Source organism: Heteronotia binoei, chromosome 7, assembly GCF_032191835.1.
Source record: "Heteronotia binoei isolate CCM8104 ecotype False Entrance Well chromosome 7, APGP_CSIRO_Hbin_v1, whole genome shotgun sequence".
Classification (NCBI taxonomy): domain Eukaryota; kingdom Metazoa; phylum Chordata; class Lepidosauria; order Squamata; family Gekkonidae; genus Heteronotia; species Heteronotia binoei.
In genome coordinates, this window is record NC_083229.1 from 28,450,512 (window position 1) to 28,474,801 (window position 24,290).

General features: G+C 38.6%; 1 protein-coding gene across 8 annotated transcripts in view; it reads left to right on the forward strand.

Moving 5' to 3' along the window:
• Positions 1 to 3,488: 3,488 nt before the first annotated feature.
• Positions 3,489 to 24,290, forward strand: part of TRPS1 (transcriptional repressor GATA binding 1) — a 302,065-nt gene continuing 281,263 nt past the window's right edge. The window contains exon 1 of one of the 8 annotated variants that reach the window (XM_060243298.1): positions 3,489 to 4,085. Coding sequence is in view for 1 of the 8 variants with exons in the window: in XM_060243299.1 (XP_060099282.1) it covers positions 5,066 to 5,075 (10 nt within the window). In the remaining 7 variants the exon portion in view is untranslated. Of the gene's footprint in view, positions 4,086 to 4,988; positions 5,076 to 24,290 lie in introns of those variants that run through there. The other 7 variants (XM_060243294.1, XM_060243295.1, XM_060243302.1 and 4 more) reach the window with 7 other exon arrangements.

The following is a 24,290-nucleotide window of genomic DNA, read 5'->3' on the forward strand; positions in this document are numbered from 1 at the left end:
GATGTAACCGTCACTAGTCTTTCTATTCTGTCTCAGTGTGTGAAATACAGTTAGGTTTTAAAAATGAAGGACTGATTTCATGGATTTAAATGGAAAGAATTAAAGGCATGGTTAGCTCTCTCAATGAATTGGCTAGAATGTACCTCAGATGATCGATTTATTTGTTTCTTGTGAATGAATAAAGAAAACTTCCTTCAGATTTTTGTTTCACTACCTGAATTTTGTTTATTTTCATCTAAGTCATCTGGAATTCCTGAGGCCAGAACTGCCTTACTTGAAGATAATCTGTTTTCAAATGTTTCACTGTTTGTGTGTGTGTGTGTTTGTTTTTTTAAAATTATATGTGCTTGACAAGAGACAATAGTGGACTTTTAAAATAACTTTTTCATTTTGGTCCTACCAATGCTGTGTAAAAGCCTGAAGCTTCAAAAAGAAAGTATCTGAAGGAAAACAATGTAATTACTTACTGTATGTGCTAGAAGTTACAGTCACTCAATTACCGTATGATCTCATAACTGAGTTGGAAAAATTCTTTTTAGGAAGAAAAAGAACATTATGAGGTCCTTTAAGTCTCCACATATTGTTCCATTCATAAGCATGAGCCAAAAGCTTGAGCATGTGGTAATTTTTTTTCTCTGTAAATTATTTCATAAATAACTTGCTTGGAAAATAAACTTTTTTTTTTTGCAGATCTTTTATTGCTAATGTAAGCTGCTTGCTACTAACATCTTTGTGATTTGATTGTTGTTAACTTAAAATTCTAAGTGTGTCAAAGAAGCTACTTCAGAGACGCTTTCCCAAGTAGTTTTGCCAGGATTTTCATGTCGGAAAATAAGTCCTGCTATGAAATGAAGTGTGTAAAAAGCAGTTTCCATTTCCTTCCACATCCTGGATATGTAATTTTTGTGTGTGCATTAACGGGGCAAATGCTTTATTGTTCTAGCGATTCATTTTGGGGTGCGGAAAAGACGTGTCATTTTTAGAAAGGTTACATTTACCACAGAAGGTACCAGTTGCTGGTTACCAGCCGTATTATTTAATAATGCAAAGCGAAGCACTTCTCTGGGGAATTGATAAAGAATGACAGAGATTGAGTTATTTGAGGTTGTCAATTTCTTTTCACAAGCAGCTTGAGAAGCAGAACAGAGAACTGAACGCAAGGTTGTAAAAAAAATATTCTATGATTGCCAGGGCATGTAAGAAGTCATCACCTTGTTTGTTTTCACCTTCCATATGTAATGTCAGCTGAGAAGCTTGCTCTGACATATTCAGCTGCAACCGGTTACCTTACAGCTGAACCCACAACCCAGTTTAGCCAAAGGATTTCTCCTGATTTCATTCATGCCACTGAAGCCTGCAGAATGCTATCAGATTAAAGGAGTTACAAACTGGGCCACAAGTTATTGGGAGACTAGGTGTTGTTTATCTTAAACGAAGTATTCTAATATGTTCTAAAAGCCACTTGGTGGGAAAAAAACCCGAACTCCAATCTTTGTTTGCCTAAATTATTCCAGACATTGTCTCTTTCTAATTTTTTTTCCAGTAACTGAATTTACAGCTTAATAAAATAAAATGTGGTGATCTTTCTTCCCAAAAGAGTGCTTCTAGTACATATTAGCAATGTGCGACAGTAAATTATTCTGCCATTAAAAATGCAAATAGACCTTAGCAACAGACATTAAATTCTGCCATAGATATCAGAATTACTTTTCTTTGCTTTCCAGAATGAATTTCTAGAAATGAACTATATAATCAGTCCTCCACTATTATTCATTCTTTCTCTCTCTTTAAGGCACTATGGCATATTTCTCATAAAGCAAATATATTTTACTTAACCTTACAAGCTCACCTCTGGCATTTGAATTGCTGCTTTTGTATTCATGAAGTATTTATCAGGCAGACTCCATGAAAGAATACAAGCATGTGTGGGGGCAGGGCAGGTGGGTGGAAGTAGGGAGAATATGAATTAGTGAGTCCCATTTGCTCATTTTACAATATAACTGTAAGAAGAGCAAAAATACGTCTAGCAAAATAGGGCCCGGTTTATTACAGATTTTAATTTTTGCTTTGTTTACTAAATTGGAATGTTTCAGCTGTATTGTGCTTAATTTTTTCCTCCCTTCAGGGCAAATGTCACAAACCAAGTTAAACACAATATTTGGGGAAATTTCACATCTAACTAATAATTATCATGACCTTTTCCTGTTAGATTGTACCAGCTCTTATTAGCTGCAAAGTACAAAAAGTAGAAACCAGATTATCACTGGCTTTCTTTATTTAAAACATTTATTGCCTTCCTTACTCAAGGCAACTTACAACATAGATAAAGCACTTGAAATAAAATATATTAAAAGCGTAAAACCCAGGACTTTAAAACTTATTGCCCGAGGAGATCCTCTAGGTGTATCAAATAAATTTTTCCAAATATCTTGAATATGTTTCCATTGATTTTCATTTTAGATTAAAAATGCTTTCAGGAAGAGATTTTCCTTAGAGATTTGGGGGAAAATACTTTTTTGGTCTTTTTATGGTATGGGAAAATCAGATTTTTTGTAAATTAGATTCTGTTAAGATATACAAAGAACATTATCAGAGTCAGCGTAGACAGATCCAGGTGAGCAGCCTGGAGCCGGAGTAGGCCGATGTACGCCATACTGGCCATTTTTGTGATGACCAACTATTTTATTAATGTGTGTATATGATAAAACTGAGCTGTATGAAGGATAAGCCACTGGCTCCCATATGACACCCTACTTAAACCTTATATTTACAATTACTTAATGCATTTTTTTTTAAAAAAAAAAGTAATTAAAATAAATTAGTGGTAATTCTCCCAGTATAGGCTGTTAAAAATCTCATAGACTTCGGCTCGCCTTTTCCACTAGCCAACGACTTCCCACCCCCCTATTCCAGAGGCAACTTTGCCTTTAATTCCTCTCCCCGCCCTTAGCAAAAAAAAAAAAAAAAAAGTTTTGTTACTTTTCAAACCCATCGTTCCTCTCGCACCCAAAACAGAGGGCTGCGCCAGAGCATGGATGCCGTTCCTTCACCCATGTGCATGCGCCCGCGCGCAAAAGCCCGGGACTGTGCCTCTCTCCGAGATCCCCCTCCCCTTCTCCAATTCAATAATCAACTCATGCACATTTCGCATCGTGCAAAACTTCCAACTTCCTGGACGACCGAGCGAGCTTTTTTTGCAAAGGCGTCCTCCCCCTTCTTTGCCAAACGCCTTGCAAAAAAAAAAGTCACCCTTGGCGGCCACTGATTCCGCTTGGGTTCCCCTATGGATATATGGGGGCGGGGGGAGAGAGAGAGCGAGAGCAAGAAATGTGTGAATCATTTGCTTCTCCCCGAGCCTCCTCTTCGCTGCGGCTGCTGCGTGTGAGAAAGCAGGGAGGAGGAGGAGCCGCCCGCCGAAGGAGGCCGGGCCAAGGCCGGCAGCGGCAACAGGGGACGCCTGTTACTGTCTCTTTAAGGGCTCTCCGGCTGGGGTGGCGCTTTTGCTCTCGCTCAGGCTCCCTTTGATATTAATAGTGTTGGTGTCTTGAAACTGACGTAATGCGCGGAGACTGAGGTCCTGACAAGCGATAACATTTCTGATAAAGCGCTGATCGCCTTGCAATCTCCCCCCCTCAAAAAAAGCCTTCTCTCTCCCCCCCCCTTCCTCTCTCTCTTCCTCCTCCTCTTTTGGGGGGGCTTGTTGTTTCCTCTAGAAGCCAGCCTGCTTCTCTCTGCCTCTCTCTCTCTCTGCCTCTTTTATAAACATAGCCGGGCACATCCAGGTCCTCCGCTCCTTCCCTCTTTCTCTCTCTCCCCCCATCCACAGAAGGGGGGGGTGAGGAAGGGGGGGTGGAAAGACAGATCCCCCCTTAGCCCCTTCCTCCTCTCCCCCTTCCTCCTTTCTCTGCTTTTCCTCCTTCCTTCCCTCTCCTCTTCTCTCCCCCCCCCCACCTCGCCGGTTCCAAAATAATCCAAGATCAACTCTTGTTGCAAACAACGGGGAGAGACGGTTCATGGCTCAAGCGGCAGTGCCACCATCTTCCAGGCGGCTGAGGTTATTATTATTATTGCTGATTAATCAACAGGTAAGCCGGGTCGTGTGTGTGTGTGTGGCGGGGGGGGGGCAGATCGAAAGTGGGGGGGAGGCGGTGGGGCAGAGGAGAGAGGCTGTGCGGCATGGGTAATGTGGGCTTGTATGTAGGGGGGGGGGGGTCAGAGGTGGAGATCTGGGGGGGAGGGGGGTCAGAGGTAGAGATCTTGCGTGGGGGGGGGAGTGCACAGCCCTCCTTGCTTCTGGTGATAACTGCGTAGATAGCAGCATTTTTTTGGGGGGGGGGGTTCCCTGTATATTGCAACCATACATTGTGTGAATGCATGCAGTGAGAAATCAGAGAGTGGGGGGGGGATAGATGGAGCTGATGGGAAAGCAGGGGGGTTGGGAGTTTCTCTTTTTGTAAAAAAAGGGGGGGTTGTAAAAGAGTGTGAAAAAGAGAAGCAAAACCGTCTCAGGTTTCGGAGGCTTGCTGGGGGGGGGGTGCGGAGAGGATGAAATCTCCCACCTCCTTCTTTTCCCTCCTGGTCACCCTCCCCCCTTTTGTGGGTCAAAACCATGTGCTGATGCCTGGGAAATTGGCGACTTGAAAACTTGCAGTAGCCCCGTCGCCGGAGTCAGCAGGGGTCAAGTTCAGCAGCCGTGGAGAAGGCAGAGGGAAGCCCTTCCCCCTTCGCCCCCTCTTCCCCTTCCCTCCCTCCCCCCAACAAGAAAAAAAAAACTTCTAAAGCTGGCTGCTGTCTTCCTGACTTCCCTCCCCTTTGCTATATGCAGAGCTTTGATTTAATTCCCCTCCATAGAGAAAGAAGGTAAAAAAGAAAAGAGAGAGAAGGGAGTCCACAGAGTGGCTGGATTGCAAATCTCGCATCCAGAGAGATCTTGCAAAAAAGCACAGACTTTTCCAGTGGTTTGGTTTGCGGCTGGAAGAAGTTTCTCTCCCCCCCCCCTCCTTCTCCCTCTCTTCTTTTAAATGGGGATCCTGACAACGATCCAAGCTCGAGAGGGGAGACCATCATGAAAAGTAGTAAGTTTGCAGTGGAGGGGGGGGCATCTGTGTTGTATATGCAACTTGCTGGGATGTTGGGGGGGGGGGGATATCCCAAGTGAAGAAAGGCGTTTGGTGTTTTTATAAAATTGGGAAGGAGAGCGAGATTACTCTCCTGGTTGCCTTCCTTCTCTCCCCCCCCCCCCCCCCTTCCTGGAAGAGGTGATGTCTTGGTGGGTGATTACATCTTTTTAAAGGAGTTAAAACTTTGGCTGCTGAAAGGCCGGACCCCCTGCTCAGTTCTCCAAGGGCTGCTATAACTTACTTTTGTCTAGCTTCTGACTCCCTCCCCCTTGCTTACACTTAGAATCTATGTGACAGATTTCCCCCCTCCCTGTGCCTTTTGAAAGAACTGAATGAATAGAGAGGTGAAAACTTTTCTAATACTTTTAAGGATAAGAGATTGATTGCAGGGTGCAGATAGGGACTTGTGAAAGAGAAGGAGAGGGGGGATATTGTGGTTTGTTATTAAAAACTCCAGGAAGGAGAGTTTGGTGGAGTTGGGGAGGGGGCGTGCAAACTTGACACTTTCTGCCCCATGGGTTGCTTCTGATCTCTGTCTTTGATCATTAAGGGGACACTGGCTCAGTAGCACTTCCAGAGGGGATTGGTAGGTTTTTACTTAGTAGATTAAAGTTGCTTTTGGGGGGGGGGGAGTTAAACAAGGTGTTATTTAAAGACCTTTCACATTCTCTGCCCTCCCCGCCAATTTTGGGAAGACTAATCTAGACCAAAAGTACATTTAAAGCAGGCCACTATTTTTATTTCCATCCCGAAATGTCAAACCTCAGAATTTCATTGACTGCAAGAAAACAACAACAAGAGCAGAGGGCGAGTGATGGAGTAAATATGTCGAGGTCTTCATTCATCCCCTTGTAAATTACCAGGAAGCAAATGGGACAGAGTTGGAGGAAATACTGTTGGGGGAGGGGAGTGCAAGTTAGGGAACTGGGAAGAAGCATTTTAACGAGGTGGTAAATTTTCCTATGGATATTGCAGTTTTTAGCGCATTGGGAATGTTCATGTTCTTAATGATATTTGTAAATAATAAGTAATGCACAGACTGCACACACTGACTGCGAGGCTATAGCATTCAACTTCCAAACTTTAACGGGGTTTAAACGTTAAAAAAGTAATCTTCCAACATGTCACTATTCAGTTTCCGATCTCTTCTCTTGAAAACAGTTTTTTTTTTAAAAAATATATATAGAGAAAACATACCATTTCTCTTGAAAGTCAGAATTAGGGATGCAAGTTGGTGGTAAGAGTTAGCCCCTGATGAGAAGCAAAACAAGAATAAAAGTATAGTGTAGTCCTTTATTGAACAGAAGGTAGCACAGTTCTCCTGTTCACAATACGTCTGGGAAATGAGAAAGCTTTCTCAAATATTTCACCAGAGTGGCATATTAAAAATCTTAAAGAAAAGCAAATGTCTAAAGAGATTTTTTTTTAAAAGCCCCCTTTTTGTGTTGCTAGTAAATACAGGGCTTTTTTGAGCACAATAACTATTTCCTGTAAATCGTGATGCTGACAAAACCGTCTGGAAATGATATCAACATTTTGCAAGTTTTTTTTTTAATGACTGTAGTGAAAGTTTTTTACTCATAGAGCTTGTCTAAATAGGTTGAGCACTTCTTTGTTTTTCTTCAAAGAGGGATAAAATTTCTTTCTGTTTTCTTTTTTTCTCCTTCTTCTTCCCAAGAAGGTATAAATGTTGATTAAGTTATAGATGATAGATAACACGTCACCTATGTTGTACTATTCTGTAGCTGTTTAACTTCATAGAAATCCTCAAAGCTCTGGCATCATATTTGCACCAAAGATTGACGTGGTTAAGTTTAGAGGTTGTTTCTTAAAGAAAGGATTGTTGTGATCCACTATAGTGGTTCTGAATATGGTGGCTGACAGTTGGGAAGAATATAAATTTACTTTTTATGGAGCCTGATTGCTGAACAGAATGATAAACAGCTTGTGACAATGTTCTGGTTGCTTTCACCTTGCATTTTGTTGACGATGGTGTGACCTCAGGTATGATTCCGAAACTTTGCCATCCCCCCCCCCAACACGCGTTTTATTGTGACACGTATAAGGTACTGGGTTTACGCTAGAGTAGTTGGATGCCATTCGCTGTGCCTTCTCCACGTATGCACCTGGAAAATTGTGATCTTATCCTACAACAGTCCAATGTAGTCAAGATTTATCTTTATTAGTTTGCACATGTATGGTCATATAACGCGCATGATGGTATTTTTTTGGTCTTTGTGGAATGTACTGTGCATTTTTTCCAGCAATGAAGCATGCTGTTTTATTTTATGGGAATGTATTTGTGTACGTATACCAATCCTGTGTGTCTGTGTATGGTACAATGTTCACATAGGCACATCCCCCCTACTAGAAAATCACACACACATGAATATTGTAGTATACTTTATTTTTTATTGTGTCTATGTCTATGCATATACACATACAGACAAATATACACACACAGGCACACACACCCCATATTGCATGAACAATATAGTCATTTAAGTTCTTCATGCTATATTTGATGTATCGTTTATGGTGTATGAGCCTAAACATGTTTACTTGGAAGGAACTCCCACAGGATTCTGTGAGATTCATTCCCAAGTAAGTGCATGGTATTGCAACTGTATTGCATTTTTTACTATGTTCTATTAGGTATGTTCGGATGTGCGTTGGAGGATGTACATGCCTAGAATCCATACTGCAGCTCTATTAATAAAAAGCAACAGTCCTTACAGAAGAGAGTCCTACAGTGACTGCTTGTTAGATTTTAGCATTCAGACCATATTTTGGTTTTTTATGTTCTTTGGTACTCTTAGGGAGTGCCGTAACTTTTCAAATAGTTAAGGCCGTGTTGACTAATTGCTTCTTGCTGTTAAGGTATGAACGTAGTTCATTGTGGAACAGTTGTGTAAAAGTGCTCTAAACCTTCAGTTTTTATAACTTGGGTGTATGTGAAGATAGTAAATCTGAAATACTGCCATCTGAAAAACTATTTACAAAATCTTAAAAACATTTTTTTGTCATTCCTAGCAATATTTTTCTGTTAATTTCATGTAAGTTTTAAAGTATAAATGTGCATTCTTGAGTATAACTGATTGGTAAATACCTCTGGCAACACTTGAATCTATTAACTTTGCTGGAGACATGGACAGATCCTCCATGTGACAACACTAGTAACAGTGCTGTACTCAGAGTGTACAAAAAGCTCTGAAGTTTGTTGTGAAGTGTTTGGAAAAGTTTGTAGTTAACCATTTTAGAACATATCCAGTTGTGTGTGTGTGGGGGGGGTCTAAAATGGGGGGGTGTCTGTAGAAATGTGGAAATCATTGACATTTTAATGTGCTTTCTGTTGAAAAACAAAAGCTCAAGGAATTCATAAGGCCTCAATCCTAGAAATGCTTTGGTGGCTTCAGATTTCATTGAAATCAGTGAGACTTACTTGTTGTGTAATGTGCTTGGGATTGGGGCCTTGGGTTAAGGAATTGGCTGTGAACAGCAATACATTCTGGTGTTAGGATCTGGTGTTAGTGCATAAAATGAATCCATTCATTCCTTCAGACTGACAACTTTTCAGTTGGTGTTTACCTTTGCTTAATTTAGTTTCCTCAAGGACAACTAGTGAGGTAGTTTAGATTTGTATTTTTGGCAGTCTTTGCAGTAAATATATACTGTAAGTATTTGAATCAATTAATTGATTTACAGACAATCTCTAAAATTGTAGGTGATTACAGCCTAGTATAGTTTATATTTGATTTTCTTAAAGGTAAACAGCGAAAATTTTTGTTGGCTTGTTCTCTTTCAACATCCTATAAAATTTTCAGACACTAATAACTATTATAAACTATTATACTATTATGGCTGTCAATCAAACAATTTTTAGCTGATTATCTTTTAAAATCAATTAATTGATTAACTACAACAGTTAAAATTTATTTACATTTGCACAGTGCCAAAACACTTAAATTAAACAGGTGCCGTTTTGCGGTATTCAAGGAAACTTCCACTATTGTTAGAAGGAAAAACCATCTTTAACATTTTCCTCCTCATTTCCTATTAACAGTAGCATGCCAGAAATAGAGTAAAAAACAACAACAGAAACATTGTAGGTCAGCGCTACAGATTGAAACTTTCCCTCACCAATTAATCAACAAACTTTAGCTGATTGATCCACTAGTTCAAGCTTGCAGCCATATTGAAAAGTTTTAATAATTAATTGTGACTACTCATCATTAGAAATGTTGGTTACAGCATATCTACTTTGCATATATTTTTGCCTTTCCTTATAGGCAAATTTTTCTTCCCTGTTTCAAAGATGGATAGTTCTTTTCAAAAACACATATCATGCTTTTGGAACTTCCTTCAGATATAATGTCACAACAAAATGATGATTTAGGTTTGACAGTTAAAATCTCCACCCAAATATATAGCTATTTTGATAGTTCTGTGATTACCTTGAGTGTAATGATGAACTCAAAGGAAACTTTACAGTAGTTTCGTTACACTGATTTTTGACAATTGAAATGCCAAAACCAAGAAGACTCACCAGACGGTCAAGATGTACTAACTAAATTGAAGCTAGTTTTGTACTATTAATGTCAGTTGGGCTAAACCAGTTTAAATAATACACAACAAGCATAACTGACAACCCAGCTATATTTAAAATAATTGGATTTAAACCAGATTATTTCTCTCTCTCTCTCTCTCTCTCTGTGTATGTGTGTGTGTATGTGTGAGCAATCTGAGCTCACTCGTCCTTTTGATAGTATATGGACTTCTCTGGGACTTTTGGCTTACATAAATTTACATCATGGATTAAGTGTATGTCAGGGTCTTAAGAGCAAATGGATATATGTAAATCATTGAATAGTAAACTGAAGATATATCTAGGATTTAATCTTACATTCACTTTTGCATTAATGTTCAAAGTGTTTTTGAAGCTATTTTAAAAGAGCCTGCTAGAGTTGGTTACATTAACACATTGCATGCTTGTAGATCCAGATAGGCAGCCGTGTTGGTCTGAAGCAGTTGAACAAAGTTGGAGTCCAGTAGCACCTTTAAGACCAACAAGGTTTTGGTCTTAAAGGTGCTATTGAACTTCTACTTTGTTCTACATTGTATGTGTGTCTTCAAAGTTTTCCGTCGCTCATTATTTAAAGCGATAGTGTACCGTGGTAACTTCCCACTGTATACCCCAGTTCCCCTCTCAGTGCTGGATATGTTGAAATGAAGTATGCATTTTACCTTAGAAAGTTTTGAGTAGGGTTGTAAAAGTACCTGAGTACAATTCCACAAACCTTTCAGTGTGAAATCTGTTGGTAGATATACTAGAATAGCCTGGGATTTACCTAATTTATCTACAGTTTATCTTAATTCTGTTATTGCCACATGACTTTGTCTAGTACAATTGCATTTTGTCTTTTATGTGAGGATGAATTACAGGTGGTTTGAGATGCCCATGTATGAAATGGCTCCCTTATGAAAAGTAATATGAAGTCTCATGTTAGAGCTCTTTCCTTACTGACTGTCTTCAACTCAGTATGTTTTCTTAAAATTCCGTACGCGTTTGGAAAAGTGCTGATGACTTTAGTAGACCACTTGGTTGCATTTTCTGATCTTCTGATAAAACTTTCTAAACGATGAATAATCACAATCATCTTACACATTTTTGTCTAATGAGTTGTTGTGCATTACAATTTATAAGTAAAAAGACACCTGCATCCCAGGATATACCTGTGAAACTTGTGGTGGTGTCCATTGCTAAATCTTATGGACCACTTCTAATGTTTAGACGAGTTGATGAATTATATTACAGTGGTTGTTAATGGCACACTCTGCTTTTGCAGACATTTTCTTATTCCAAAATTGTGGGTGATGCTTGAGAGTGTCCCTGAATGCAGAATGTCTTTTTCTTCTCTGAAATTTATTTCATAAAAAATATTTAATTTTTCCAAATGCACTAGCCCCTTTTAAAAACTTGTAATAAACTCTTTACAAGAGGCTAGACACCTTCCCCTGGTGGTTTTATTTATGCAAGAAGGAAACTTTCTCTCCCCCTTTCTTGCTCTCTCTCTCTTGTTTTCTTTAAACCGAATGACGTAATGCCAAACTTTGCTTTAAAAGAACAGACAGAAGTAATTGGTAGCTTTTAACTTTTAATAATGTTCTGGATTGGTTTTAGTGGCTTAACTGCCATTTTTAAAAAACGACTCAAGTAAAACCTGGCTTGTGGCCTGAAGAAGAAAGACCCTGTTGATGCAGTTATTTTGATTCTTCTTTTTCAATCAGTTATTTTCATTTTTACCTTCCCCACTGAGCTTTGCTATGTTTCCCCAAATGTGCTTTGCAAATGTCGGTGCATTGCAGGTTATGGTAACTCAAGCTGGTTTTTTTTTAAAGTAAAGTTCCCTATGGAGTTTTCAAATGCCTCTTTTTTCTTTCCCCTACCCCCCTCTTCCTCCTCTTCTTTAATTTGGAGAATCAATTCATCTTGGATTAATAATTGTTAGTGTCAATTAAGTTATTACTTTTAATAACGTCGAGGACCAGTTTACACCTGTTAATGAAGGGCAAGAACCATGTAAATGGAACAGGAAAAAAATCCAAAAAAGAATGATCTGTTTCCAATAAATCACAAACATTTCATTTAAAAATACGTTTATTCTCTCATTCACTCTGTTATTTATTTTACACTTGTATTTTTCTTTGCAAATTTGACAGTGCAAAGAAGGAAAACAGTCAGCCTGTGAAGCTGCTCTGTATATGATAGCAGTTATTAATTTTTGAACTATTCATTTTGAAATATTCAAACTTTTCAAAATATTATATATAGTATTTGCTTTATAATCTTCTTTTGTCTGTCTTTCTTCCCCCCTTCCCTCAGCCCTCAAGCATGTCTTTTTTTCATGCCAGCAGAACAATCTGTTTGTAACTGAATTAAGCAAGAGACATTTTGTTGAGGTTAACGCTGATGCGACTTCATAAGTTGGCAAATTTGGGAATCTCGAAAAGACCGAGTCAGCTTGTGCCAATTTTTCCTTCCTTTAGGGGAGGCACTCCACCCAGTGGACGGGTACCCCACCCAAAGTGGAGAACTATAATTCAGTGGCACCACTCTTTAACATGTCAATTCTCTCTGGAGTTCAAATTCTAGACTTGTCTTGATTTTTAGCTTTGGTTCAATTTCTTTATATTGAAGAACTCTCTCATCTGTAAAAGCTCATTGTTGGGGTACCTTTGAAAATCTTGCTGAGGATTAACTCACATAGATGTGAGTACGATTGGTAATGGTCTCAGGATAGATATGTAATTTTTTTAAAGCTAGCACAACTGTATTTTAACTTATCAGCTAAAAGCAGACAGTTGAAAATATTTTGCCCACTCCCATGATATGAAAGTGTTTCGATTCAGTACTTTATTAACTTATGTTCTATACAGCCACAATAGATTCTACAGCATGGTTTAAATGAAATATGCAGTTTAAATCATTTAGTCTTGTTGACAGCAATGGGGCTAAACTAGTTTTCAGTCCTGGTACTTTATGTTGATCAGTTTGTGGTCTGGTCTGTACATGAATTTACTTGCAAAAGATGGATTGGTACCCAGTGTCTAATTTTCTCATTTTTTAAATCTATTAACAGTTCTAGACATTCAGTTTTCCAGTTCCTTCATAACTATGGATAATATCTAGACATTTGATTTTGTGATGCTGAGATATCGCAGCGTCAAAATGCCGTATAGGTTTTTTTTTTAAAAAAAATTAACTAGATTTTTTCCAGGTTAATTAGTTTGAATTTTTTTTAGTGTCACTGCCTTTTTTCCTAGCAGGTAACTTGAATTAATCAATTTAATAATGAGAGAGGAGCAAGTTACTGAAAAGCCTTTTTGTGTGTGTGTGTGTGCAAAACATTTATTCTGGCTCTACATATGCCACAAAAACTTGAGGTAGGATAATCTTATACCATTCCATTTTGGAGGTGGCAAATTCTACCTTTGAATTTATGCCATACAATAAATAAGAAAAATACCTTTTTTTTACAAGAAAAAAATGTTAGCATGTCAGGATCTCTGCCTTTTCTGTTCCTTTTCTGTTTTGCAAGGATTTTTAAAAATATAGTGGATTCTCACTCCATGTATAGATCAGTCTTTTTAATGAACAGCATTCGCTCGATCCTTGTGTTATTAGTTTATTCTTTTAAATTTATTTTTATCCCCCCTTTTATATCCTACTCCCACCCCCTCAAAAAAAGAAAACCTCAATTTGTGTGCCTTAAAAATTCAGCTGTGGAAGATTCTTGAAAAAGTTCATCAATTATACTTATCTTTCTGTACAAGATTTACTTTAATGCTATGGTTCAGTTTTGCCTCAAACCATTTCAAACTACCTCTGTCCCAGGAACCTACTATTTCTGGGTTCCTGAGAGATTAAGTATGACAGTTTGCATTATATAATGAACAGCAGCATTGTTTGAACAAAGGTAACATATTTTGATTTGCGTGCTTTTTTCTCCCTGGCTGTTGGCAGTAGCGTTGGTCTAGCTATGGAATGATCTAACAGTGTAAATATCTGAATTGGTTTGAAACTTATAATACAAGGAATAGTGTATTCGAAATCATTAGCTCTATCTGTCTAGCCTGTGTACAGTAGATTCTCTCTCACATACACACCCAAAGTACACTACCTTATTGCTGCCTTGGTATATTCTTGTACAATGATTATTATTATTTTTTGTGCTATACATCCTGAACTACTTAGATATTTTTAACCTACTCTATGAAAGACATGTGCAGTGAATGCTTATTAAAACTTAAGAAAGTTTTTGGTGCGCTACTTATGAGCAGGATATAACATATCCTGCAGCCACACTGACTTATAGCACTGATATTTTCTGTCGTTATTATAGAGTTATCATTTGTAAATGGCACCCACGTTCTACTGAAGTCAGTGGCAGGCACCTCATTGGTTTTAATGGGGCACAAAGTTGTAGCCATAATTAATGTTGCAGGTTAAAGCTAGACGTAACTCTTGTTTTAAATGCTCAGTGCAAATACACTGGGATGCCTTTGGAGTTTATGTTGCTGTGATCTGAAATAGCCTAAAGTAGGAGAAGAACAGCTTCCCGTCTGATGTTGTTCTATATGATTTTTGAAGCGTGCCCTTTTTCACACCACTGCGCAACAGTTTTCACATCACAACAGAACAATAAAGGCAGGGATGCAACTCTGTTGGCACAGATCACATATGGAAAAGCAATTGAGAAATTTACAGAAGATGACGTGCATTTGTTGGTCAATAAAAAGCAAATCTTTGTCTCCATAAATATCTTTTAAAATAAGATTTTTTTTATTTAAAAAAAGATTGCAATTACTTGGACAATGTCCATGATATACAAAACAGATTGGTTTAACACGTAGTCCATTGTTTAGGTCTAAATTGGGTCAACCTTTCACCTCTTAAAAACAGATAAACAAATTTCCCCTCTCTGACCCCTTCACCCAAAAATCTGCAAAAAAAGATTAGTCTTTCTCTCTGCCCTGAAGGTCAGATAACTCTGGCTCTTCTCGACAAATAGGAGAAGTGAATTCCCGAATGGATGGCTCTCCACTAAGGAAGCTCTTCTGCCCAGACTCCAGATGTTCGCATCTTTGAGCTCTTTGAAAAATATACTCCCAATATACTTTGTCGATGGTAAGAGAAAGGCACGGTTCCTTCAGTGTATCTCCCTAAATTCTCCCCCCCCCCCCCGCAACAAATGAGGTGCAATAAATATTGCTCTTGGAGATGCCTTTCCATGCAGTAATTAGTATTTTACTGGGACTTGTACATGCTATTTTTTTCCAATAATTTAATGTAATTTAATCCCATGGATGGTGGCTAGGCATATTGTAGGGACATCATTACTTTTTAGAGGGGTAAATCTCATGTTCCTTGTGTTACGAAAATAAATTATACGCAAAGGTGTTAACAGCGCATATCTGAGTTGACTGGCATGCCTCAGTTTAGACCAATGTGTGCTTTAGGTTTGGTTTGACTTCCTGGAATCAACATAAATCATGAACTTTTTTTCCCCCTTTTGCATATAAAGATCCCTATGCGTGTATACATAACACCAGGTGCATGTCAAATGCGCAACCTTTTTTTTAGGGGCTGCAAACTTCTTTAAAGTCTTTTTTTAGACATTGTAAATAAATATTATAGCGCCTTGATGCAGGTGCTATTTTGAGGGCAGTTAATGAAGATCCTGTTTGCAACTAAACAGCGCTGAAAAATAACCTGTTATTTGGAAAATTATTCTAGAATGCCTTGCCTGGATAAGGCTGCCAGCATTGAAGGTTTAGTTCTGCGAAGCTGTTTTAAACAATCGGTTTGATTTTGGCGTGGACCAGTTTTGGAGACAATCCTATTAAGATTTCCACTAAGATTATTGAAGTGATTGGGTAACTGCGCCTAATTTCCCCCTTCCGTGCTAAATTGGCAGAGGCCAAATGGTACTATTGAAAAAACTTCTATATTACTGCTAGAATGTTGCAGTCCATAATCAGAGAGTGATCCATAAATTTCTCTCCTCCCCCGCCCCCCCCGCAGCGCAACACTGATATTAGTGAGAGGTTCTTGAGAATAAACAGAAATTACTCTGCTCTCTATATAATGGTCATTTCTTAGCCCACCAGGAATAAATGATCTCCGGTACTCTGCTTTTATATAGGTGTTACTTTCTCATCTGCAAAGCATGATACAGTCTCTTATTGCCTCTCCATTTTTATCCTGCTTCTCTTCCCCCGTCAGAAGCTTTTTACACTGTGTATATATACACATAGGACACGTCTCTTCTAAAAATATGCACAAATCAAACTCCCCCAAGTGTTACACAATTTTTAAACAGAAAGCATCAGTGTTTGTTTTGTCCTTTCTGAGCCCTTAATGAGTTTAAAGTATTTACTGTGATGTAATGAGAATTCTGACACAGAGACTTACAGGGGAGGAACTGGGGGGGGGAATAACCCCCAAAGTCCCACTTTTACTTGTGACTAGTTTTGTGAGGAAATTAAGATGAAGGTGTTTATCGGCTCAGAAAAAGTTGAGCAATATTAAGTGACTATATAGTTTGTTTTGTTGTGGTGGGACAAAATAAAATGGGATAGCGATTGGGATGCCTGGGTTGTTTTATGGACCGGGAATGCAAGCTTGAAGTCTGGGATGAAAATAGGTTTGCGTGCAGAAATGAATTTGACAGGAATTTAAGATAATAGTGGCTATTCATATATTTAATTGAGGGAATTCTCCAGCTGAACTTGGTCTTTCTTGAAGATCCTAGTCATAGTTGCTATGCCAAGCAAAAGCTCTGCCATCCAGCAGCTGCATAAGATGCTGTTCAGTCAGGGCTTCCCAGTACAGTGGTCACTGTTATATCTGGAAAGCTGAATGGCTTGCTCTAAGTAGCTGCTTTAGGGCTGTTTGTGTGTTAAGTGCTGTCAACTCGTTTCCGATGTATGGTGACTCTACGAATTAATGATCTCCAAAACGTCCTATCATTAACAGTCTTGCTCAGGTCTTGCAAGCTGCATTTATGACTGTATTCAACCCTAGATCTCATTTCTTTGGGTAAATTGGTGTTCCTGTTTTCAGACAGTCAGATTGGATATTAATGTGTTCCTCAGGAACATAAGAGTTCTTGGTTCAAGGCTCAGATGAAATGGCACGCTCTATAGAGATTCAGCTCTGGATCAACACATGCCTCCACGGTCCAGAAGAAGTCCCAAATGTTTGCCAGCTGATACAGTTCTGACCTTTTGTTTATTGAAATGCACAGTTGAAGCACACTTTGGAAAGTTCCACGGTGGAGTAGAATGTAAACTCATATTTTATTTTATTTATTTGGTAGATTTATATTCCACCCTTTCCCATATGGGCTCATAGTTGAAATGTCATTTGGGAGAAGTGTCTGGAGGCTTGTAAACTCACTTCCAGTCAAGATTTAGTGTCAGACATCAATCAATGGAAACTTAACTGTGTGTGTTTGTGGGGGGAGCCTTTCAAAACAACTATTGTGGGGGATGCACTCAACCAAGGCACTCCAGCCAGGGTCATAGCTAGCATGGGGGCACAGGAGTGGGGGTGGGGGTGCTGCAGATTCTATAGAGTGTACAGCCCGTGTCCCCCTTGCTGGTTATGGCCCTGCTTCCAGCCCTCTGTTCACATGGCACAGATGACGGAAGGAAGAGCAGGGGGAGAACATCCTTATGGAAGACCCATGCCAAACATTGACAACTTTAAAAAGAGGCCCCAACAGATGACAGACAGTTCCACTTTCTTCAGCCTACCTGTTAACTTATTATTATTTTTTAAAAATAAATGTTTGGCTTGGAAGCACAGAAGCTTTATGCAGTATCTCCGATGCTTCATGTTTCCTGGTTAAGGGAAACTTGCTGTTCAAACAATTACAAAGATGATTTGACTCCAATGGTAACAAGAGAAAGAAATTTTACTTACAAAAATATAAGCATGTCTTACATGACATATGCATATAGGTGCATTTGACTTACTGGAAACAAATTAATTTCAGAAAGGTTAACTTGCTACAGCTCCAAGTTCAGGTAAGAGAAAAAGAAGGTCCTATGTAAAATGAAACAGAAGGCAACCAATGGCTGAAGAAGGTCAACATCTAATCAATGAGAGGGTGATGCCAACTGCCCCATGTACCTGAGTGAGAGACTTCTCTTAACCTTTTCCCAGATCCTCTTGTATGCAGAATTATAATATCCAACAACATCATCCCCAATAGCCCCATCCCTGCTCACTCCCTGTCAAACTGCTAACCAGGGATGTCCAAACTTGCTTAAAGTAAGAGCCACATAGAATAAATGTCAGATGTCTGAGAGCCGCAAGTCAAGAATGTCAGATGTTTGAGAGCCACAAGACAGGAAGGGAGGGAGGGAGGAAAATAGATTGGGAGTGGGATGGAGAGGTGGAAAGAAAGCAAATTTAACTTTAAATGCATTCTGCAAGCTGCTTGGCTTGGAGAAAAATGCCTTCTCCAAGGCGGTTGATGAGGCTGTGAGGGTGTTGAGAACCACACAATATGTGTGAACAGCATACGTTTCCTGAGCCACAGTTTGACCACCCTTGTGCTAAGCTGTTTTTCAGTGGTTGAGGACAGGGAGGTAGTAAACAGGAAGCTCTTAGATATGGCTATATCGGAATAACAACAGATGTCTGAAACAAAGCTGATATAGCATGATTCTTAATATTGCCATATTTACCATTATGGGATTGAATTGATGTTTTAAAAGTTTTTTTTAATATGGTTATTGTTATAATTTTATGTTGTAACTTGTCCTGGGGGTCTATTTGTGGGGAGGGCAGGATAGAAATTTTATTTTTATTATTTTTATTAATAATCACATTCTCAGAAGAGTGCAAGAGTCCTTCTGAACCAGAGCATCTAGTAGGAGAAACAGGCTTCTGGGAAGTTCATAAGCAAGGGCTAAAGGCAATATTGTTCATTCACCAGGAGAGGACATTTAGAGGTACACTGTTATTGAACATGGAGGTTCTGTTTAGCTGTCATGGATAATAACCATTGGTAAACCTAATCTTCTGAATATTTTATTGTAGGCTCAGTTTGTTGTAATTAAATCACAGGGCATGTGTCTTCCTTGTCTGTTTCTTTTTTGTTGTCATTTCTTCAAAGCTTGTCATTATAGCTTAACATACATGCTTACAGTCTAGTGTGGTGTAGAGTCCTAAGAGCATGAGCCATAAACCAGAGCATTTCTGGTTGAAATTTTGGTCTGAAACCAGGAACACCTCAACATCGTAATTCTAACTTGAGTTGCTCCTTTCTGTGTCCATTAGAGTCAATGGTCTTAGAAGAGTGTATCCGTGTTTAGGATTGTACTGTAAACTGTCTCGGGCAAACCACTGTTTCTATTCCTCAGCTGACTGTGTTTTATAAGGGGTCAGTAATGCTGGTGTAATTTATAGGGTGGTTTTTTAGTGTAGTGAGATAATGGGTTTGATACAACTGAGTGTTTAAAAGTGCTGCTGTGTCATGGTACCAAACGTTTTTGCAATCTGTTACACTTGCATCATTCTTTATAAACTTTGATGGATGCAGGGATTCAGTAAGCTACAGACAGTGGACTCTTTTTGAGAGCTTTGGAGGTTGAAGATGCAAAATACTAATACCCTTTTTTGCATTTTTGAAAAAAAGGAGTATTTTTTGGCTTCAGATACCTTAGATATTTGAAAGATATAACTAGTTGCAAATCAGGTAATTATTTGAGTATTCGCCCACAATAGGCAAAGAATTTCAGGATTAGACCCCCCCCCCCTTTTTTTTTTGTTTCTGAATTTTGAAAGCACTACAAATGATACATGGTAGCCTGAGGTGTCTGATAGTTTTTGATGCATCCTGTGTTCATATCAAGGCTGTAGAAAATTCCAGAGGAATCACGGTGATGGTGTTTAGCTAAGAAGTAGTTGGAACTAATAGTTTCGTATCAGTCCTTCATAATTTTATTCTGCTTTAGTCATTCCACAGCTCTGAAAGCTGCAGTAAAGTATTGCATCCCCCTTCTGCCTCCTATTCCAAACAACCTGTTGTCCTGTCAGCTCAATAAAACTGCTTTGTGGTTTGTTTTTCTGAGCAGTACATAAACGTAATTGGAACCACCTGCGATCAGAAGAAGGGAAAAAAGAGAAACTTGTTTCAGAAACCTTCAGTGTTACTCTGAACAAGAAATTCTAAAATGCCAAAGTTTTTTTTTTTAAAGTACAAATAAAAAGATGTAGCTGTGGAATTTGTTTTAGTGGGCAGAAGGATTGGTGGTTAAAGATGTGTCTTCCCTTTTAAGCCTTTTGGCATTTATGGCCTCAAAAGATATACGTCTGAAGAACAAAGAATTGACGATACAGTAAAAGCCTTTATACCTGAAAACAACTTCCATCGTATAGGCATATGTTCACTTATTTGTATCTCTTCCTTTTTACTTTCATATAAAAAGGAATTTTGAAGGAAATTCGTTAAAATGCTATGAAGATTTACACTTAGTGGCAATGGTACTTAAGGTTTCTACTGAATTGCTTTCAGGCAGGACAAGGGTTAAAGAAGTTTCACTTGTTTTGGTATTAAAAGGTAACTTTGGGTTTTGCTTTTTGGCATTTTGTATCAGAGAAGGGGATAAAACCAAAGACATTTCCTTGATTCGAAGCAGGTAAAAATATTTAGGATTGGAGAAATAGATCCAAGTGGGCAGCCGTGTTGGTTGGATGCAGTGGAACTAAGTAGGAGTCAAGTTGCTATATGTAACTCTGCTCTCTGTACCTGATTTCTCGTCCGATGAAGTGTGCTTAGAGCGCACAAAGCTTATATTCTGAATAAAACTTTGTTGGCCTTAAAGGTGCAACTTGACTTCTACTTTGTTCTAGGATTGGAGGGGTGTGTGTGAGAGAGAGAGAGACAAAGAGAGGGAGGGGGATACATATTCTAGAAACTGGTGTTTAGAATGTTACAAAACTGAAGCGGCTGTGATCAGTTTCCCATCATATTTTCGAGTCTTCCTTAGTTAAAATCTAATCCTTCTGTGTCCTGAGCAAGTAAGCTGTTTCCTGTTCAAACAGGATAACCTAGCAAGCTATAGGATTTCCGTGCCTCTCCCTTATTCCCTAATATTTCACAGATTTTGTTTGGTTTTGGTTTTGTGTCCAGAGGGTGATATAGTGATTGAGACATATATCATGTAATGATTTTACATATGTTTAATGATTCCCCCCCTCCGCTTGCCATCAGGGAGATATGCTGTTTCTCAGAGCAAGCTCCTCATTAACTGAAAGAAAGAAACCAAATTCTTTTTATACCAGTGCAAATTAGGAGTGGTAGCTGCAATTCATTCCCTTACAAAAACAGAAATTTACTTTTCAGTTATTTTGACTTCATCCAACATTATGGTTTTAAACTGTGTTTTACTTGTGATGATGTGTAAAGCGCTGAATGGAACTCAGGTTATTTTGTGGTATGTTAAAAAAATAATGAAAAACCTGGCCTCAATACCGTTCTGAATCAGGGTTGGATCCAACCAGTTTTTCCATGCAATTCTCTTCCTTACTACAGCTCCCATTCCACGTGGGTTTTGTATGTCCCATGATTCCCAGCATAACTTTTTTGTGTGTGATCAAATGGAACTCTCATTTTTCACCAGGAGGAAATTTGTCTGGATCCAACCCAATATATAGGATAAACAGTTATTTCCAGGTTTGTGCCCGTATTCCCGTAAATAATTTCAATTCAAATACAGGATATAGAAATGTGGCCCACGCCCTTTTATTTTGGGACTGTTAATAGTTGCTAGGCTGTGCTTTTTTAAAATAATGGGTAAAAGTATGGCTCCATTTAACACATAACAAAATACGTATCACCTTTGTTTGACGTGGGGCTTTGCACTTCATTTTTGTCCATTTGTGATCATAAACTTTACCCCTTCATTCTTCCAGTATGTGAGTTTGTTCTGTCCTTATCTTACTGTTCTTTCGACTCAAATGTCTTGAACGGGTTAAGATCCAACCCTTTTATAGGCAGTCATCATAACTAAATATTTAGCAACTACTAAGGTAGTTTTCTAATCCTCATCTACAAGGAAAAACTGAATAACTTTTTTGAGATGGGGCGTTCACATATATCCTATTAAGAGGGAGGACAAATACCTTTCAGATTTGACCAGATTTCGCACTCCTTCATTCTTCTGTTATTAAGTGCACCCTAATAGTTTATCAGAAGGGAATGCAGCACAGTACAGTTTGATCTCATCAGATTTCAGAAGCTCAACAGGGTTGGTACTTTGGTGGGAAATCACTGAGGATGTCCTTATAGAGGAAGGCAGTAGTGTATCTCAGTTGCCATGAAAGCCTCTTGCTGAGGTTGCCATAAATTGTTTGTGACTTGATGGTCTTTATGTACATAAATACCTTATGGTCTAGAATGATCTATTTTGAGCAGTCATTTATTCATATATTGTACATAACTTCTAGAAATACATTGTTTCATATTGGAATGCCAAGGTGAGAAATACCATTACTGTTTTTTTTATATATATATTTTGGTAGGAGGCAACAGGTATCAGGTATGCCAAAAATACAGGCATTTTCAGGTCTTTTGTCTTTACAGAAACAGGGATAACTAGTATATATCTCTTTAACGTGTTACTTTTCCTTGACATATATCCCTTGTTTTTGATAAAACTTGTTAATATTGGAGGTTTTTTGTGTGTGTTGTACTTTCGCCCATTTCTTTTGAGTAAAGTGGGTTACCCTTATGGTCTACCTTCTACCCTTATATTTTCTTTTGAGTAAAGTGGGTTACCCTTATGGTCTACCTTCTACCCTTATATTTTAGAGCCTCTCCTTAAGATAGATATTCCAGCTGTTTTACAAAAAAGAGGAAAACTTAAGCTGGTGTGAATCTCAGGAACAGTTCTTAGTGTGTGAAAAGGTTCTCCTCTGTCCCTTCTCCATACCCTTGATGATCTGGGACACTTGTGGACCATTCCACTCCTGTTACTATGTGTTAAAAATGATCTAGCTTCTGTCTGACAATATTTATACAGTCATTCATGGTAGGATATAAAATTCTTTATTGGGAAGGTTGTTGTTGTTTGTTGTTATTATTATCATGGGTCTTCAGCGGAACAAATTACTCCATCCAGGTTTCTTTAGATTGGCTGCCTGATGTTCAGAATGGTCAACTGGGAAATGGGATATTTTAAAGAAATAAATTGCATATTAAACACTGGCGTGACACTTTTTCTTAATGCATGTGGTTATTAAACACTGATAGAGTAGTTTTAAATTTATTCAATGATTTTAAGGGGTTGATGCTGTGTTTATGAACTTTGTTTATAATGGTGAAGATGGTGTTTATCTTCAAATATTCCTTCTAGTTTTTTCTGTTTTAAGTTTCTGCTGGTTTCTGGCCTACTGATTCAGTTTGGCTTTTATTCCAGCAGTGTGTTCAAACATTTTTTCCAACCTGCTTTTATTAAATAAGGAATTTTTATTGAATAATAATTACTGACAATAATTGATTATGCAGAGTGTGTATGTGTGTATCCGCACACACTATTCTTGGAGTATATGAGGCCCCCTGTCTTAAAAAAGTGGGTTCTCTCTCTGCTGGATTTGTCATCGCACCACAGTTGCGTGTCGGGAATTAAAACCTTGATCCTCTGTGCTTTAATTTCAGAGGTATCTTTTAAGAAAACTGGCGACTGACCATGACTGTACGGAAAAGGTACATTGGGGACTTCATTCCCCTTTGGGTAGGCAGTGATAATTTGTGATTGTTATATAATGAGACATGTATGATGTGTACTTGTGGGGCCAGTATAAGTAATATTTATAATACTGTGTCAAAGAAGTGCTGTTGGCAAACGACAACATCCAGGCTTCTCCCTTACCGTATGATAAGCACATATTGACTCCTACTTTAATAACTTGGTAGGCTTACTAAACTTCTTTTCTCAGTAATTTGTGTCCATAATGACAGATTGTGAAATGAAATTTCAGGACTATATTGGCATAACATTCAACAGTATGTCATAATAGGATCTTTTCTCAAAAAGCTTTTAGGTCTCTCTGTGTTTCCCCCTCCCCTCCTTGAGGCTGAGCAAGGAACAGAGCACCCGCCATTCTCAATAGTTTAAATTAAAAGGACTGGGAATCTGCTACTGGTTCAAAGTCATGTTTGGAGAGACGCTGTTAGCTAGAAGATCAGCAAGTTTTGTTGCCCCTTGTAGAGGTAATTTCTTCTTTGCGAAGGGTTCGAAGTGGGCTGACCTAAACTGCAGAAGCAACCTGAAGCAGTTGGTCAGGCAACCATGTCTTTGGAAGGTGTTGACGATGCTGTCTGAGGGGATTTTCTGTAGTGTCACACAAGGGGTTAATCTTGGGTAGAACATTGCTCTGTGTGATCTGAGAACTGTGCTCTCAGTGTTCTCTGTAGTGGGGAATGGACCTCTCAGCTTCCGTCGTGGCACAAAATGTGACTGACTGCAACTATATGATATGTCAGTAGTAGTAAAGGTGAATTAGGGCCAATATCCAAACACACATCTTTTGAGATTAACTACTACCACTGCATCATAAGTTTTTCTTTTACATTTTTCCAATTTTTTGGT